This window comes from Athene cunicularia (assembly GCF_003259725.1).
Source record: "Athene cunicularia isolate RWA chromosome 1 unlocalized genomic scaffold, athCun1 chr1_part2, whole genome shotgun sequence".
Taxonomy (NCBI): Eukaryota; Metazoa; Chordata; class Aves; order Strigiformes; family Strigidae; genus Athene; species Athene cunicularia.
The window spans coordinates 20,228,255-20,245,273 of record NW_020799092.1 but is presented as its reverse complement, the minus strand read 5'-3'; the positions used below and the strand labels follow the sequence as shown (position 1 = coordinate 20,245,273).

At 38.6% G+C, this 17,019-nt stretch overlaps 1 protein-coding gene across 1 annotated transcript in view; it reads right to left on the bottom strand.

Annotated features, from left to right (window-relative positions):
- Positions 1–17,019, bottom strand: part of RFX4 (regulatory factor X4) — a 78,663-nt gene that overhangs the window by 12,904 nt on the left and 48,740 nt on the right. Inside the window, exons 14-17 of the mRNA XM_026863952.1 lie at positions 12,916–13,035; positions 11,471–11,632; positions 4,804–4,966; positions 284–422 (exon numbers count right to left, since the gene is read on the bottom strand). Of these exons, the coding sequence (XP_026719753.1) occupies positions 284–422; positions 4,804–4,966; positions 11,471–11,632; positions 12,916–13,035 (584 nt within the window). The remainder of the gene's footprint in view (positions 1–283; positions 423–4,803; positions 4,967–11,470; positions 11,633–12,915; positions 13,036–17,019) is intronic.

The window sequence follows — 17,019 nt, the reverse complement described above, 5'->3', positions numbered from 1 at the left end:
ATTTTTGTTTCAGCTACTCCTAAACACATAAACACTTTCTATGATCCAGACTGCTAGGAAGTTAGAGTTTAGTACAAACTACAGCTACTTCTGATAAAAGAATATCCACCAGAATGAAAAGATATCTAGGTAATATTAGAAAAGAAAAAAATTAGAGACCATCAATGACTACACTGACGACAGCTTATTGAGTCAGACAGCTAATATACTGATAAGAAAATTACAAGCACAGCTTTAGTTAAAATGTTAGAGCAAGCATTGTCAAATAATAAATCCAACTTACCTGTGAAGAGCTTCTGTGGTAAGCTGAGTAGTGAAGTGGTCCAGAAATAGCAGTATCATGTGGTAAGGATGGATACTGACTCTGCATTGGATGGGGATGCTGGTTGCTATAGCTACCATAGTTGTAACTTCCGCTGTATCTAAGATCCATTTAAAAACAGTATTTAGCATGCATAATTGTTGTATTGCCACTAATAATTCTATAGATTTTGAGACATAGTTTTACTTTTATGCATAGGAGAATGAAATTTTAAATAATCTTTTTAAAAAAGATATTTCCCAGATCAGCTGGAAAGCAGAAGCCTCTTAGAGAAATGACGTGTTCAGCACAACAAATAGACTCAGCATGTTTCTCTGACTAGTTTTAAACTGCGGACTCATTTGTGCACTTTCTAAGGAGAAAGTGTCTTTCCTTTTTATTATTGTTTTATTGCCATGTTCCTAATAAATTGATATGCAGGCTGAGGAAGTATGGTAAGTTTGATTTAAAGAACTACACTGTGGAGTTCAGCTATCTCCTTGCCCTGGGGTCAGATGTTCCTTTTCTGGGAGGAAGAGAAAGATGTATTAATTTGCATCTGAAGCACACAACATACAGCTTTAGCACAGCTGACTAAGGAATAGAGTGGGATTTGAGGCTGGAGAACATGCCTACTTTCTTCTTTCATCCCAATCCCTTGTCTAGGGACAGCCAGGAATAAAGGAGGGAGCAGTTTCCTTAGCTATAAGAAACTGCAGGGTCAGTGTTTGCTGGCCACCATTATTTGGGTCATTCACTTGCAGGAGGTGCATGGACACTTTCTGCAACCTCCCCACCTTTGTGTAGCCATGTGAACATTTGATGCTAATTCAGCACAGAAGTTTAAAGACTTTTAAAAGATATTCTATTGAAATGAAACACAAACAATGAGAAATAAACAGGATAACAAATTCATTGTGAGAAAGGGAAGAGTTATTTCTACAGACTTTTTATGGAAGGTTCAATGTCATTTTTACACTGGGTAGAGTTTAAACTACTATTCTATTATTGTATTCTAGAGACACATGTCATGTCTTACACCAGCCAAACCAGCAGCTTCAAAATGAGAGCAGAGAACCCCATCCAAAAACATTTTCATGACATAAGGCCCTATGTCCATCTTCATTGTTCAACACTGAGCTCTCATTCTTATATTCACTTGTGCATAGCTGTAAATGAGTGGTTTCCATAATCGACCTCAGACAAGCTGGTGTTCACATGATAAAATTTTGATAGTCTCTCTGTGGAGAGCAGGGGAGGGAGGAATGGCTATGTCATAGAGCTGTTTCACACTGTGGTAGGCAGACATCTTGTGTTTTAATCCTTCAACATGATAGACTGGTAAGCAAAATCTGCAAGATCTGCATAATCCCAGCATTTTGCAGTGCAGCCTTCCCTGCTTGAAGTAGATGCTTGCCTATCTAGTCCCTCCTGTAGTTCAGACTCACAAACAAAACCAACTCCTGTAAGGCAGTGTTTGCACTTCATACTTTCTTTAGTCATGAAGGATGCTATGCCCTAGTCTGGAAGCTATTGATCTTGTCTCCTCCATTCAAACACTCATCACTTTTGGCTTCAATTCTCTTGAGCATGGAGTTATAAAGTTTCTTATCCTAATCTCTATTGTGTACTTCTGGTCCAGGAAGCTTCCTCTGTCTCTCAGGAGAGAGAGCACTGAGGACGTGAGAAGGAGATGACCATGCTCCTCAAGGCTAGTATTTTCCTGCCTATCTGAAAGTGCTTGGCCAAGGAACCCTACATCTCTAAGAAAACGTACCTGAAAAATCCAGTAAAAATGTTTCCTGCCAAGTACCATGTCTTACAGTGACTACTGAACCACATCTATAGTAGTAGTGAGGACAATACAGAGACGGCATGTCTTTGGGGAAGTCCAGCTGGGAACTGGCAGTTACTCTGGAGTCTGGCAGCTATGATTCAGAAAGAATTGTCGGTTGATAATACAGAGAATAATGCAAAGTCCTGCATCTGCAACATCATAACTCCTGCAGTGGTACAGGGGCCACTTGGAGAGAAAGCAGTTTTGCTGAAAACTGTCGGAAAGTTCTGGTGGACAAAAAGTTGAACATGAGTCACCAGCACGCACCTGCAATGAAGACCACCAGCTACATACTGGGCTGTAGTAGCAGGAGTGTGGACAGCAGGCCTAAAGAACCAATTATTCTTCTCTATTTGGCACTTGGGAGACCACATCTTTAGCACTGTGCCATGTTTTTGGCTCTCTGCTATAGAAAGGACATTGACCTACTGGAGTGGGTCTAGTGGAGAGACATTAATCCAGATAGGGGGCTGAAGCATGATTTACAGGAAGAGAACTGGGTTTGTCCAGCCTTAAAAAGAGAGACAAAGGGATGATCTACAAATATCTAACAGGACGGTATAGACCAGCTAGAGGCAAACTCTTCTCAGAAGTGTACAGTGACAGGGTGAGAGGCAACAGACACAAGCTGGAACAAGGAAAATTCAAATTATTTCTATTTTCTTCTATTAATACCACAAATTTACCGCCCTGAGACCCCACATGTGTGGAGACTACCATTGTGGATTTAGAAGATTTACTGGAGTGAGCTAGAGTAGATTATGGACCTTGTGTTACTCTCAAATTTCACAAATCTACACTAGTATTGCTTGCTATGTCTTGTTTTAATAATGGGGAGCGGATCGTGTAGCCCTTTCCTCATTTCTGGTAACATGCATTTGGCCTTAATTTTTATTTTACAGGGAGCAGTTTTTATCATTGAACTTACACTTTATTTTCTATAACTAGTCAGAAGCAAATAAAGGGTATGTACAAATGAATCCAACAGTCTATATTTCACTCTATAACAGTCTATATCCAGTTCTCTCTTGGGAACTACTAGGGCTTTACATTGTTCCAAGGCTTCAGTTCTTAAATGTCTTTACATTGTGGAATATAATGGTATAGACCACTCTGATCTTTTAGGTATTCTCTATCTCAAGACAGTTTGGAGCCTTTATATTTCACAGAGGCTCATGTTTAGTGTGCAAGACTGGTAGGAGGTCCAGCAGAACTACTGTTAGGAAACTTTCAGCTATGCTGGGTGGCTAAGAGTCTGTGTTTGGTGGGAAATGCAGCAGCAGAATGGCTCATGGCCTTCATTCTGTTTATGCTCTCTGCTGGGCCCTCTGTATGGGAGTGAGGCGCAGTCTCAATGGCTACAGCAGCTGCTCACTCCATTTCTTGCTTCTCCAGAAACATGGAAATCTTAGTGCAGACTTTGATCTCTCTTTCTTTCTTTCCAGTGCAGCCATCTGTTTGAATCTTGCATACAAGATGTCTTATTTTTTCTTTTCCTCTCTGAAGATATATTTCTTTAATGCTTTTAAACAAGCTCTGTCTTTAATCTGTGACTGTAACTTCCATAAGAATTATATAATGACTCCTGTGCTTCAAAACATCATGGGTGAGGTCACCGGATTTCCCCACAGACATTTCTTCAGGAATATGCCTCTATAGCCTGTCACATTTGACTCAAATCATATAAAAACTTGATTTTGCTGTAGATCCAAATAAGTACAAATTGTTATGAAGCAAACATTTTTTAATAGTACTATATAGAGGGCAAATGAGATCAGGAAGTCTTTGTGATAGAAGCCAAGTAAATGCAGATTAACAGAGGCCCTATCCCTATCAGTTTACAAAGTCATTTTCAGATGTCACTGAAATGTTTAGAAACATCACCAAAATTCTTATATCCATGTGTCACATGTAAAATCAAATTGTAATAGAAGTCAGATTATATAATTCTTTGTTGCTTTTCAGAATAATTGATTCACCTAGATTAAAAAGTTTCCTCATATCACCACCCAGAGGCAAGAGATTCCTTTAGGAACAAGGAATTCTCACATATATACAGGTATATATTATATATACACTGCCTTACTGTGGGCTGTTCTAATTCTTGCATCCTGTTAGCTCCTGAACCTCCCTGCTGCCCTATTTCTAGCTCCACCAAGCAATCATACTGCTGGATAGGAGAGATGTTCCATATCTCCATATCCAGGTTGTTCCAGTAAGGGTTTAGCAGTGACATTCAAACAGAAATCCAAACCTAACCACATCCAAGAGAGAAGGAGATGCGGGGTTCAGTCTTCCACACTGGGAAAGCACTTGTGCAAGGTTAATGAGCATGCAGTGAGACTGAGGAACTTGGTAAAGTTTCTTGAACCTCTTGCATCAGGTCAGCATCTGAGTATTAACTAATCTTGCTATGTGCCTGGCCCTTCTCCATCAATTATTTTATGATTGTTTCTTTCTAGTCATGGATTAAATGAGATTATAAAATTGAGACATAATATAATCATACAACAATAACAACAGCCAAAGAATAATGATAGCAGCATCTCTGCAATACAGACTTACTACATCAAGAAACAGATTTCACTTTGTTTCCAAAAAACCCCTAGGCATAAGTTAATACTAAAATCACAAAACCCCTCCAAGACCCTGGGAAGTGACTTACCCGTGTTCTTCTCTGTGGGGATAAACAGGTATCCGGTGTGTGACAGATGATGATGGTACATGCGGACTTCTCATGCAGGGCAGCTGTTGGGAATTTTCAGCAGGGGACCCAGCAGCTGTTGTCACAGTGTAGGTGAGTGACCACGTGTAAGATTGCATAGCTCCTGCAGACAAATAGCATTAAAGGAATACAGCTAACATGGGTTGTCATTCATAGAGGTCTTATGCTTTGAGATGCTTACAGGAAAGCAGCGTAACAGACACAGCTAATGGAAACAGCACCAACCAAAGTGAACAAGACTATTATGCTGGAGGCATAAATAAAAATACAAATAGAACAGCTGGAGCGTGCAAAGATCCAGAGGTAAGAGACATATCTGGAATAGCTCAGACTGTGAACTTTCAGTGTGGTATTGTACTTCGAGGCTATCATTTTTCAGAAAAACTGGGATAGGACTTAGAAATGGAGGAACACCAGTACTAATATTTCTCAGGCATGATGCACCAAACCTTGAGGTCTCCCTCACATGAAGCAGGCTGCTGGCTTCTTTAGCTCTGAAGTTGATCAGGCCTGGAGTGAGGCAGTAAGTATAATTAGAACAATGAAGGATTCGAAAAAGATGGGTGTTATGCAAATAAATGTCTTGAATCCTTTTGCAGTTTGTTTCACCCAGCTAGGTACCAGCTTTCGTGGGGGCAAGACAGTGATAGATCTCCAAATTGTAACAAATTTATTGACAGAAATAGCCTAGCTGTTTTCTTCCTGCAAATAATGTTTCTTTCTTCTTTCGAGGTGGCAGGGACTGGACTTAATTTATTTTTTCATGTAGAACATTTGTGGGAAGAGCAAAGCTAAGAAGTGGGTTTTCCATTTTGCTTGGAAGGTGCTGAGTTTTTTAATCATCCTGATCCCTTCCAGGCAGGAACTCCAGATTCATGAGCCAGCTGCTGAGAAACCTTTGTCCTTTGCACACACCCCTTTCACTCAGGAGGCTGACAGATCCATTGTTCCAGTATAACATAGCTCTTGCTGGAGGTCATGACCATACTGGCTGAGATTACCCTGCAAATGAGGACCAGAACACTGAATTTAACCCAATGTGAACACTAGTTTGGGGGTCTCTGGGCACTCTTGACTCTTTTTCAGTAACTAAAAGGAATTGCAGGAGGTGACTTGGTTTTTTCAGTGTGGATTCTAGGACTTCCTGTAGTATGAAAGGGTCTAATTCAGTGGTGGAAGTGATTGTATTACCAGGTCTGTATCCACTCCGTGGTTTTGGGAATGAAAAGCCTATCTCAATGTGCATAATTTTCTTCAGGTGTGTGTGATTTTATTTGGCAAAATCAGACAAATAATTTTTTGAAATGGAAGATTCATTTTCTGTCACAGACTCTTGAATTTTCAGTCTTTTATGTCCTCACATTGAAGAGGACCACTGAGATCCCTGAGACCAAAGAGGAGGCATACACATTTGAGCTAGAACATCAGTGCTACTGTGGCTATGAGCAGTCATCGTTCCTTGAGTTGAGGAAGAGTGTTTAAGGAAGCCTACCTTCACTAGAAAAAGCAGTTTATGTGGAAGAGGCCAAAACTACTTATGCAGTCACCAAATATCTTCATTTGACAACAAGAGAAAAACTGTTCTGAAAATATCAACAACTTGTCTGCAGAATATTTTTGTGAAACTTTTCCATTTCAAAAGTTCAACATATTTTTCTAGTGTTATTTTCCAAAAGAAAATTTGAAACTTTTTTCAAAACAGGCCTAAATTCCAAAGGCAAAAACAAAGAGAAAAGAAAGAAAAGAAGGACAACAAAGATGGTGAAATAGCCAAATGCAAATTTTAAGGTAACATTACTGGTTTTTTTTAACTTTTTAAACTCACTATAAAACAAAAGTTTTACTTTGACCTGATTTTATTTTTTCCAAGAAAAAATTTGGCCATTGAGCCAAAAAATCTCATGACCTTACTAGCTCTAACAAGAAGCGGTAACAACAGAGCCAAAAGATCTTTAGCATTTTACCAAATATGGTTAATTTGACTGGCCCCATTTTTTTTTTTTTTTTTTTTTTTTTTTTTTTAATAATACTAGGGATCTTATCTCAGTCTGAGGAAAATGAGTTGGTCCAGTACAGCAAGTTGTTTCATGTGCTCCCTGTGGGAAGTCAGACTCCTTGGATGAGAGGACTTGGCCACTCCTGGCATTCAAATCTAACTGGCAGCTACTTCAGTTCAATTTTAAAATAAATTTTTAGTGTGTAACATGCTTTGTGTCTGTCCAGACAACACAGAAACAAATACAGAGAATAGGTCTTGCACTGGAAGAGCTGTGAAAATCTTTGTTTAATTTATCTAACCAAGAATTGTCCTCAGTACTATAGGATAGTACTTCACACAGCTGCTCTAGGAAATAGCCACTTTCTTCTGGAGGTTATGGTTTAGAAGTAAATGTATGTTGGGTTTTACTCTAGATTTACAGAGTGACAGAAAGCCTGTTCAAACATTTTTTTCAGGATGTTCTTGGGAATCTACAGCTGCCTCACTTCTCTTTGCCTTTTTGAAAGGGATGCTATTGCTTTCATTGACCTAGTCACAAAGACAGAGGAAGGATAGAAGAAGACAACAGATATATATCGGGTCAGCCAGGATACTGCCAACATGGTGGTGGGTGAAAAGAAGGAATTAGGTAAGTCTGAAAGTTTTTCATAGTTAGCTTTATAATACCTGCCTATGTCCCAGCCCTATATGATTAACTTCCTCAGCTGGATGCAGAATTGAACTCGAGGAGTTGAAGTTTCTTTTAGATATGACTGAACCCAATTGAACTGCTTTCTGAAATAAGCAAAAACAATAGTGATTGAGCAACATTTTGCTTTGCTTTGTGTTCTGAACATGCCGGATTTGATTAAAACAGGGAAGTTCATATATTATCACTCCTTTTTCTTTTCTCTTTTAATGAAAAATTTTATTTTAAGGATACTAACCAAGAGGCCAACTGACCTGTAGTAGAGCCAAAGATATATGGAACTGTTATCAGTCCATCAGCAGCCCTGTTGTCACTGGTACTATCATGTACACCAGTGCAGAAAGAAATAAAAGTTGCTTCATGATGCTGCATTTTATATTTGCTTTCTGCTGGACTAAATGACCACCCAGGTACACACAAGACACTTACAGACATGTGTATTATGTCTGAGAGTAACCAGTACTGTCAACCTCAAGCAATCAGAAATCTGGAGTCAGAGCCCCCCATTCTGCCCACACACAACAAAGAGATAATCTTAACTATCAGCTTTAGAAAAAACACAAACCCTTCCATTGGGAAGAGGAGAATTGCCTTTTAAAACTGGAACCTATGACTTTTACACTCTGCAGCCATGAGAATGAAACTCTGCTTGTTGAACAAGAGCTAATGTTCTCATGTATTCACATGAGTCCAGGAGCTGAAGCTTTAGCAAAAAACCCAGAAATTTGTTGTACTCACACACGTGAATTTGAGAGGTGGTAGCTCTGTGTAAGTATTTCCTATGCCAGATTCCCAGAACTTTAATACCTAGCCTAGACTTGGAAGAACGGTGATCTTAAATGACCATTGCTGACCTGAAGAATTATTTCACACAGACATTTCTTGAAACTAAATAGTAAACTGCATAGTTTGCTAACATATCAGGAATTACTTACAATTCAGAGTTCATTTCAGGTTGTCTAAAAACCATGGAATTGGCAAATGAGTAATCACAGCTTTAAGAGGGGCTTTAAGAGAGAATAGCATAGTCAGCCATATAGCTATCACTTTTATTACAATATTGTTGCAGTTTGAACAATCATTAATCTGGCCTTTGTGATTTAGAAAGGATGGAGACTAATTATCCTTTTAAATGTCTAGTAACTGAACAAAAAGTTTTAAATAAATAGTTAGCTGAGCCATGCCAGATGTTCTGCCACAGAATGCTATATATAGGATTTACCTTTCTTTTGCTTGGTATGATATAATTGCAACAGTTTAATTTGCTGGTTTTGTGCTGACCGCTGACTGAAGGCAAAAAGGTTAAAATGCAAGTTTAATAGTTAACTTTTATTGCTAATGCCACAAGCATGAAAGAGTTAATGATGCCTTAAAGTGGAGACTGAGAGCTAGTAGTAACCAATGGAACTAGTTCAGAAGATTTGCAAAGCATCTGCAGAGTTTTACATTGACCTCATAAAAGACACACAAGAAAATCAATAAAGTGTATTTTAAATACATGTCTCCAGAACAAAAGTTCCTGTTCCAAAATATTCTATATATTAATGCCAAAAACCTGTATATGGAATAGTTTGATTATATGCAATACATCTTCAGCACTCCTATTTTAAAGTATAGAAATTTCCTATAGCTGAAACATGGTGGTTATTTTGTATTACTTTACGAGAATGAATCCTGCACTCCAGGGTGTAATGGTCAGCAAACTAAAAAGGTGATCATCTACATGACGAACATGAGAAATGGAGGTACTACAGATTGGCCAAATTAAGACTATTGACAAATTTGGCTTGTGCTAGGCAAAAATTATTTTCACACTTGCAAAAGTGAGACTGTATCAGACCATAAGAATAAAATCCAATTCAACCAAACAAAAGTTGTTAGAACAACCTAAAAATGAAAAGCAGGAAAAAACATAGAACTAAAATAATCAGAAATAGCTTTCTTGCCTAAGAAGTTCTGCTATGGGAACATCAAATTTTACTGCCTGTGCTGTGTGTCTTTCAACCATGGTTCCCAAATGATCCTGTTTCTGGCTTCAGACTTCAAACTAGTTGGCCTTAGCCTTACCAGGACATAAAAAATTAGAGTGAGAGAATAAACCAGCCTATAATAAAATAATAAACAACATGAAAACAAAAAGGAATTGTATTTGTAATGTGAGTCCATTCCTTTGCATTACTGGTGGGATTCAGGAGAGAATAGGTAATATCCGTGCAGTTCCCAGGCCTGCCCAGATCTGCGCCTAAGTCAAGTACCTAAGGCAAGTAAGCTGAAGGTGAAAGCCCAGATAGCTGACAGATAAGTTACTATATAAATATGGAATAAGCTTTGGGTTAATATTTATGACAGTCACAAAGAGTTACAGTCTCTGCAGCCTGAACACAAGTCCCTCAAAGCTCCATTCCTGTCAATGCCACTGGAGAGCCCAGTTCCCTACTTCTCAGTCTGTTACTTCTGGGTACAGTTCTCATCATAAGTTCTGGTTATAATGTCACAATGATCCCATTGGGCCACAACGTCTAAAGAGCAAGTTACCCACTAAATCAGCGTTTCCAGACCATCTCCAGCACTGCCTGATCCAAAGCCATGTGATCACCTGCCATGTCTATGAATCATGTGTCTCTTGTCTAACTGTTCTGGGGATAATACCATCCTATTTCCCTCTTAAACACGGTATAGTCTCCAACAGTGAGAAAACCTTGTGTTTCAATGTAGGTACAAATGTTCTTAAATCTCTTTCCACCACAACTAGGCACTGTGCTTCCCTGTGGAGCCTTTGAAAACATGAAAACCATTTGTCAGAAAGATTTATTAGTCCTTTAGCCACTGCCAAATTCTCCAGTGTGGTAAATCATCACTTTCTGACATTCTTTCAAGAAGGTTTTGTAACTTTTCTAGTACGTCACAAAAGTGATAGTTTCCACATTCTGATTATATACCCATTTCACTAAGCAGCAGCAAAGCTGGAATTTCACTGCCTGGAATGCCTTCTGAAAGTCATTCACACTTCTGTCTTTTTTTCCCATGAGTTAAGAAAACGCTCTCTTTTGATCAGACAGACAGACTGTCCTGCCCACATAGAGAAGGTAATGAGTGAGTTTTACATTAGGGTACAGAGGATGGTTGCCCATTATACAGAACACACAAGAAGACAGTTTTGTGCTTATTGTTTTCTGACAATCCTGCCCACAAGTTGAAGACCTTTAAGCACAGATTTTTTAACCTGTGGGCCAACCAGAAGACAAATACCTCATGAGTTGCCATAATAAAGTATGCAACTGAAAATAGGCTTCAGACGTTTAATTCCCAGTCTCTAACACTGAAGTGTAAAACATGCCCAAGAGAAACCTGTGCAGCTATTTAAACATATTTGTGTCTCAAATATGTTGAAAGATATCAAATTCCTATTTTACCAACTAGGAATTCTTGAACCACTAATGGTTCAGTATTTTGAAAACCTCACTAAACCTTAAAATATCTGGCACATTTCCTTAAAGTAGATAAATTTTTTCAGAGAGACTGACTGCCCTTAAAGTCATAGAAGATGCTCAGAAGTGTTATATTCATAAATAATTATTTTGGGGCATTGCTAAAAATTTTTAAAAGTGGACTGATTTTTGAAACCATTTAGAAATAAACTGAAAGGTGTGCTCTTCTGAAGGCCTCAGCTCCCGAACAGATTCTGATATGCTGAGGTCTGAGATCTCCTGTTAAGCCTTTGGACTCCAAACATCAGATCTGTTTCCTGTTAGATTACACACCATGTTTGGACACAGTGAGAAGGCATAACTGATACTTTAAGCAGATTTCTGTCTGGGAAGGCTTCTCATCTTTTGAAAGCTGGTACATCAGGCTCAATTTCAGGTGACCAATGGCAAAAGCCATTTTCAAGCAGATCCAACTGCCATAAGCCTACCTACCTGTTGTAGCTGCTATGACACCGTACTCTGGGGACTGATTGTTGACAGGCGAGGGGGCAGAGGGCACTTCCACTGAGGTGGCAGATTTAGCTGGGGAGAACGGCACTGGGGAGGGAGTTGGAGGAGCTGGTTCACTCAGAATAATTTCTTCTCGTAGTTCTGCTGCAGGATGAGAGAAAAATCATGAAACATAGTTAAAGGTAGAGTCAAGAAACACTGAGGAACTACAAAAAATAATGCAAGTAGTTAAGTTCTGTAGGATGTATTTCAAGAAAAGCACAGCAGGAATCACAAATCTTTGAAAGAGTACCTCTGAAAAATTCAGCATTACAACCTTCAGTGTACCTTCATAAGACCTCTTACAGGAAAGTGCTATTTTTCCTGTTGTATAGATAGGAAACTCATGCACAGACAGCTTCAGGTTTATATTCCTGTAATATACTATTAGATACCTAAAATCAGGAGTCCAGTTTGAGTCAGGCACTCCTATTCCTTCTAGAGATAGTGGAAAGAACCAGGAATCTCCAGGGGATTCCAGTGACTTTTGGCTATGTCCTTCTCTCTTCTTTGACTGAAGAGGGCAACACTCTGGATAGTTCTAGTTGCTAAAGCTATTTGAAAAATACACAGCGATAAGCAACTTGTTTGTCACAAAAACCAGAGGCTATGGTAGAGCAATAAATTAAATCCAGGTCTTTCAATCTAATCATTGAAATCAATCTAATCATTGAAATGTTTTCCCATAAATCTACAGGGTGACAAATTAAGCCACAGTTAAAATGAAGGGTGGAATGTTCCAAAGGTGACAGACGGGTTTAACTTAATGGGAGATGCAAATGAAGGTAGATCGCTGAGGATCCCTTACTACAGAGGGCTGCCCTGAGCAGAGATACTAAAGATAATCTGTGTTCACCTCTGTTCTCGTGAGTCAGTGCAGAGTGAGCAAAGCAGGACTCGGAATCTGCCTTTGTACAGGCACTTAGAACATAACCGCACCAGAAACAATAGCTTTGTTTTTTGCCTTTTCTCACTTCTCCCATCTCTCCCTCTTATTTGGACTGGTAAAATACATTAATATCAGTGAATTTATTTAGTGTTAAACCAGGGTGAGAGCAAGAATCATGTCTGGGTTCACTGAAATATAGTGGTGGGTTAAACAGACAGAGATAAAAGGCTGAGTACAAAAATTTCTTACTGAAACACCAAGTGTGTGCTTAGGAATGGAGTTCAGACACACAGAGTCACATCATGAACCAGGCAGGCCTCTTTCAGAATGTATTAACCAGGGATACCCCCTCACAAACGACTTCAAATCATGATGGAACTGAAAAATGCCCCTAGATAAGCCTCACTGGGTTATATGAGGATAAATAAATGCTCTAGCATAGAAAATAGTGAATCCAGTGGAACAAACCAACAAAAGATCGATAAAAGAACAAACTCACCTGTGCTTCCTTCTCCTTTCATTGCCCTCATTAGCTCATTAGCTCTCTCCTGACAATGGAGTGATTCTAGCAGGTACAATACGTAGTCATCAAACATCAAGTGAATAAGGTGAAAAGACCCTGGTAATAAAGTGAACAAACAAAAAAGCCATTGACTGTCTCAATACGCTCATTAAACCAATGATTACGGTATTCAACACAAACAGTACTGAGTGGGACTGCCTCCATATCCTACTGTCACTGAAGTATCTCTCTTACTCAAGGTAAGAGAGGTCAAGGTAGAACTGGGGACTAGCAAACTCTGTTCACTCCTGGATTTATACAGGCTTATACAACCATTTATTGTGGTTTAGGGTGCAAGGAGGCTGCCTAGGTGAGAGTTGGGACTTGATGGAGTTTTCTTCTCCTCTATTAACACTGAACCATTTAGACAATTACACTACAGTGGAATTGTTTCCTTTTATGTAAAGGACCAGATAAAAGTTTCTGTCATAAATAGAATACTGAATTGGCTGCCTTAATGACACATGCTGGTATGATTTTTCTGAAATACCTGTGTCACTGGACAAAGAAATGAGAGACTAATCAACAGGAAGGTAGAAACAATCTTCCAGATCTCCTGATGGTATATATCCAGTGCATTGCCTGGACTGGATGAGGCATCCATTAGCAGCCAAACAGAGGCATTAGCAGCAATTATGGATGTCTTAGATGGAAAGACTTATGCCAAAGCTTTTCTCTGTCATACTTCTCCTCCTACATTATCTTTTCCTAATTATCAGTTTGAACTGTATCAGCAGCATAATATTTGGCCTGTTGCTGTGCTTACCTCGGAAGATGCCATAGGTACTATCTCTTAACTGCCATGACAGGAATGTGAAAAACTTAAGGGCTAAAGGACTAAAGGACTTAAGGGAATAGTATGAACAAAAGAAAATGCAGGGAATGGAGTCAAAAACCACTCTGAAAATTAATAGTAAAAGGAGATTATATGGATAGCTATCTGCCACAAATCCTCAAGCAAGATTTGAGTACAGATGGAGAACTTGCTAATGTTGTTAGGAGGAAGGACTGGGTGATGCTGTGGGCTAGAATAATGGAAATGAAATTTAATAGCACACTGTAAGAAGTTCTGCCCTTAGAGATTTATATCATCCTCTGATTTATATACTTCCCCTGTAGAAACAGAAATATTAATACTGTCACACAAGGCACTGGTGAAACCTCACTTAGAATATTGCATATAACTCTAGTCACCCACGGTCAAGAAAAATTAGTACAAGTTGAAACTGGTATGGAGGATGCGGGAAATGGATAATAGACTTTAAATGACTAAAAAATGCACGGCTGGCTTCATTTTGCAGAAAGTTGCTTCCCATAATTTATAAAGGATACATGTCAGGGATGGTGAAGAAATGTTTGCCCTAGAGCACACATAGACACAAAAATAGATGTGTAAGAAGAGACCATAGATGCATTTCAGGGGAAAAATAGAGGAGCAAAGAATCAGAGCCAAGACATTGTGTAGTGTCCTCCTGAAAGGAATAACATTCATCTGCAGGAGAAGACTGACAAGGATCAAAATAGAGTTTGGTCAGTTTATGCAATACACTCCATGACACAGAGTACCTGTAATAGCTCCAGACGAGATTTGATCATACAATGTTGGTTTTTTAAAAATCTCCTAGGTTTATTTAAACTTGCACAGAATATTTAAAATACATTCATATAAGTCATTATGTAACTCTGGCAACTGCAAATGAGGTCAGGTTAAAATAATAGCCAGTCCAGCAGCTGGCTTAAACCAGAGAAAGATCAGCAGCTGAGAGGAAAACAGAGATCAACTACTGCCAGACAAAAACAATGCCTCATCTAGATGTGTTCTTTCTGAAATTCCATTGCTGCATTTTGAGGAAAAACACTTCCACAGGAAAAAAGAGGCAACAAATTTCAAATTCAGTAAGATTTCATAATGATTGGTTTCTTCACAGGGAAGTTAGATTTATCGTGGAATACTAGATTTTACCACAACAAAGCACAACTACTCCTACTCTGACATCTCTACTCAAACATACTTGAAGGGCAGAAGAAGTGGTCTGAAAGACCCTATGTCCTCATACAATTCTAGCTGGCAATTCAGCTTTCAAAGCAACTCTGAGCACATTCTTTTTCTTTGTGACCTGGATGGTCTTTGTGTTTCATTCTCTCACTCCACCCTGCATGGCTTCTGTCGTCACTGATACGAGCTGAGCACACACACTGGGAGGTGAACACGTGCCTTTGTGTTCTTGGGCAAGGCAGCACAGCAAAAGGACATACATGAATGCAACACCTTTGCTATGGGGAGATCTTTGGCTGTTGGTGAACTGGAAGCATTCTGGTTTTTATTTGTTTCATGTATCTATTCAAATCAAAAAGGTAACACGTTTGCCCAGCCTTGCAAGGGTAAATAGTAGACATTTTCACTTAACTACTGCAGAGAATTTGTTTTTAGAAATCTTTTGGGCTCAAGGTCTTGGTAAATAAAATCCTATTCAATTTAGCAGTACAATAAAAAGAGTAGACCTGGCTGATCACCTTGTTACTGACCTAGGATTTCCCCAGTAGAAAGCTAGATGATCAAGAATCTCCATAAAATGCTCACTCTTCTTCTGATTACAGTTTTTTAGTGGAAAGTTTCTATTTACTTTAGTGCATTTACTAGTAACAGGTATTTCCAAGTAAGAAAAACAGGCCTAAATGCTAGCAAACTTCATGTGATGGTATAAAGCTCAGGGTATTTAGTGTTTCCGATCAAACTCTTTGCTCAGCTTTTTAATTAAAAAAAAAAAAAAAAAAAAAGAAAGGAAAGTTGCTTGTAGTTTCATAAAAATGTTTGGAAGTGCAAACCCTAAACACTAAAATGCTAGCAAGCAAATGACAAAACCCCAAGATTTGCTATTTTTAAAAAATGTCTTTGTTTTTGGGGGGTCTAATGCTTTATTTTGAAGACTTGGGGTTGGCAATACTGAATGCAGCATTTAAAAACACTCTAGTGCTCTTGACACGCTTTTGAATTTCTCTCTTCCTCTCCTATTATTTCTCCCACTGTGTATTTTTAAACTCTGTATAGAGTTTTTGAGCCCAGAATTTGCGTGAAAGACACTAGACAAACAAGTTGTTGGTACTGAATGAATGCAATATTTTTACGTTTTTAAATGAGTCAAATGAAATGTAAGCTATAGAGTGAAACGAATATCAGGGCACACATTTCAGCTACGCAGTGAACAGCTTTTCAGCACAATGTACAATAATTTATTCTGTGTTTGCAAACTACTGTGTTTCACATGAAACTATTTGGTTCTTTCAAGTATATTTTAAGTACTGAAACACATCCAGTTGTGGCTGGAAAACCACACACTTCTTTAGGAAGAGATAAGAAGTTATTCAATAGACTGTAGTTACAATAATAAATATAATTTGGCTCTAATTTTCAGGAGTTAACAGAAATCATGACAATTATTGCCCAGTTAATGTACAGTAAGTATCAGCGGCTATTAACAGCTAGAGCAATTATGTGTAAGTAGCAAAACAACAGTGAGATTTCCAGATCTGGAGAAAATCATGGAGCTTCTATTACTAATTAGTTACTTTATACACTGGATGCATTACCCAAACACTGCCACCAACTGTGCCTTTGATATGCATAGACAGGAAGGAGGGAGGGAGGGAGGCAGAGAGAAAAAGGGAGAGGGAGCAAGAAAGAGAGGAGCTTTTTTCTGCCAAGGATTGTTTCAACCTGCCTGTGCCACCATGCTCAAAAGCTTTGCAGAATCAAATCTCTGTGCTAGCCAGTCCAGTGACAGGTATTCCAACTTCCTCCAATCAGATTTCTGTATCATATATTTCAAAGATAAAAAATACCTTCTTGTATATAGTAAAGATCCCATCATTTAACACACTATTTTACTTTTTTTAAAAAGCTACACTGTGACCATCTGAGTCTATATATTGCTTGAAGAAGGAAAAAATAATTAAAAATCAGTCCACTGAATCAGTTTCCAATGCAGTAAAAATGCAAACCTTTTTAAGTTAAGAACAAAGCTATATAGATGTAAATATTTA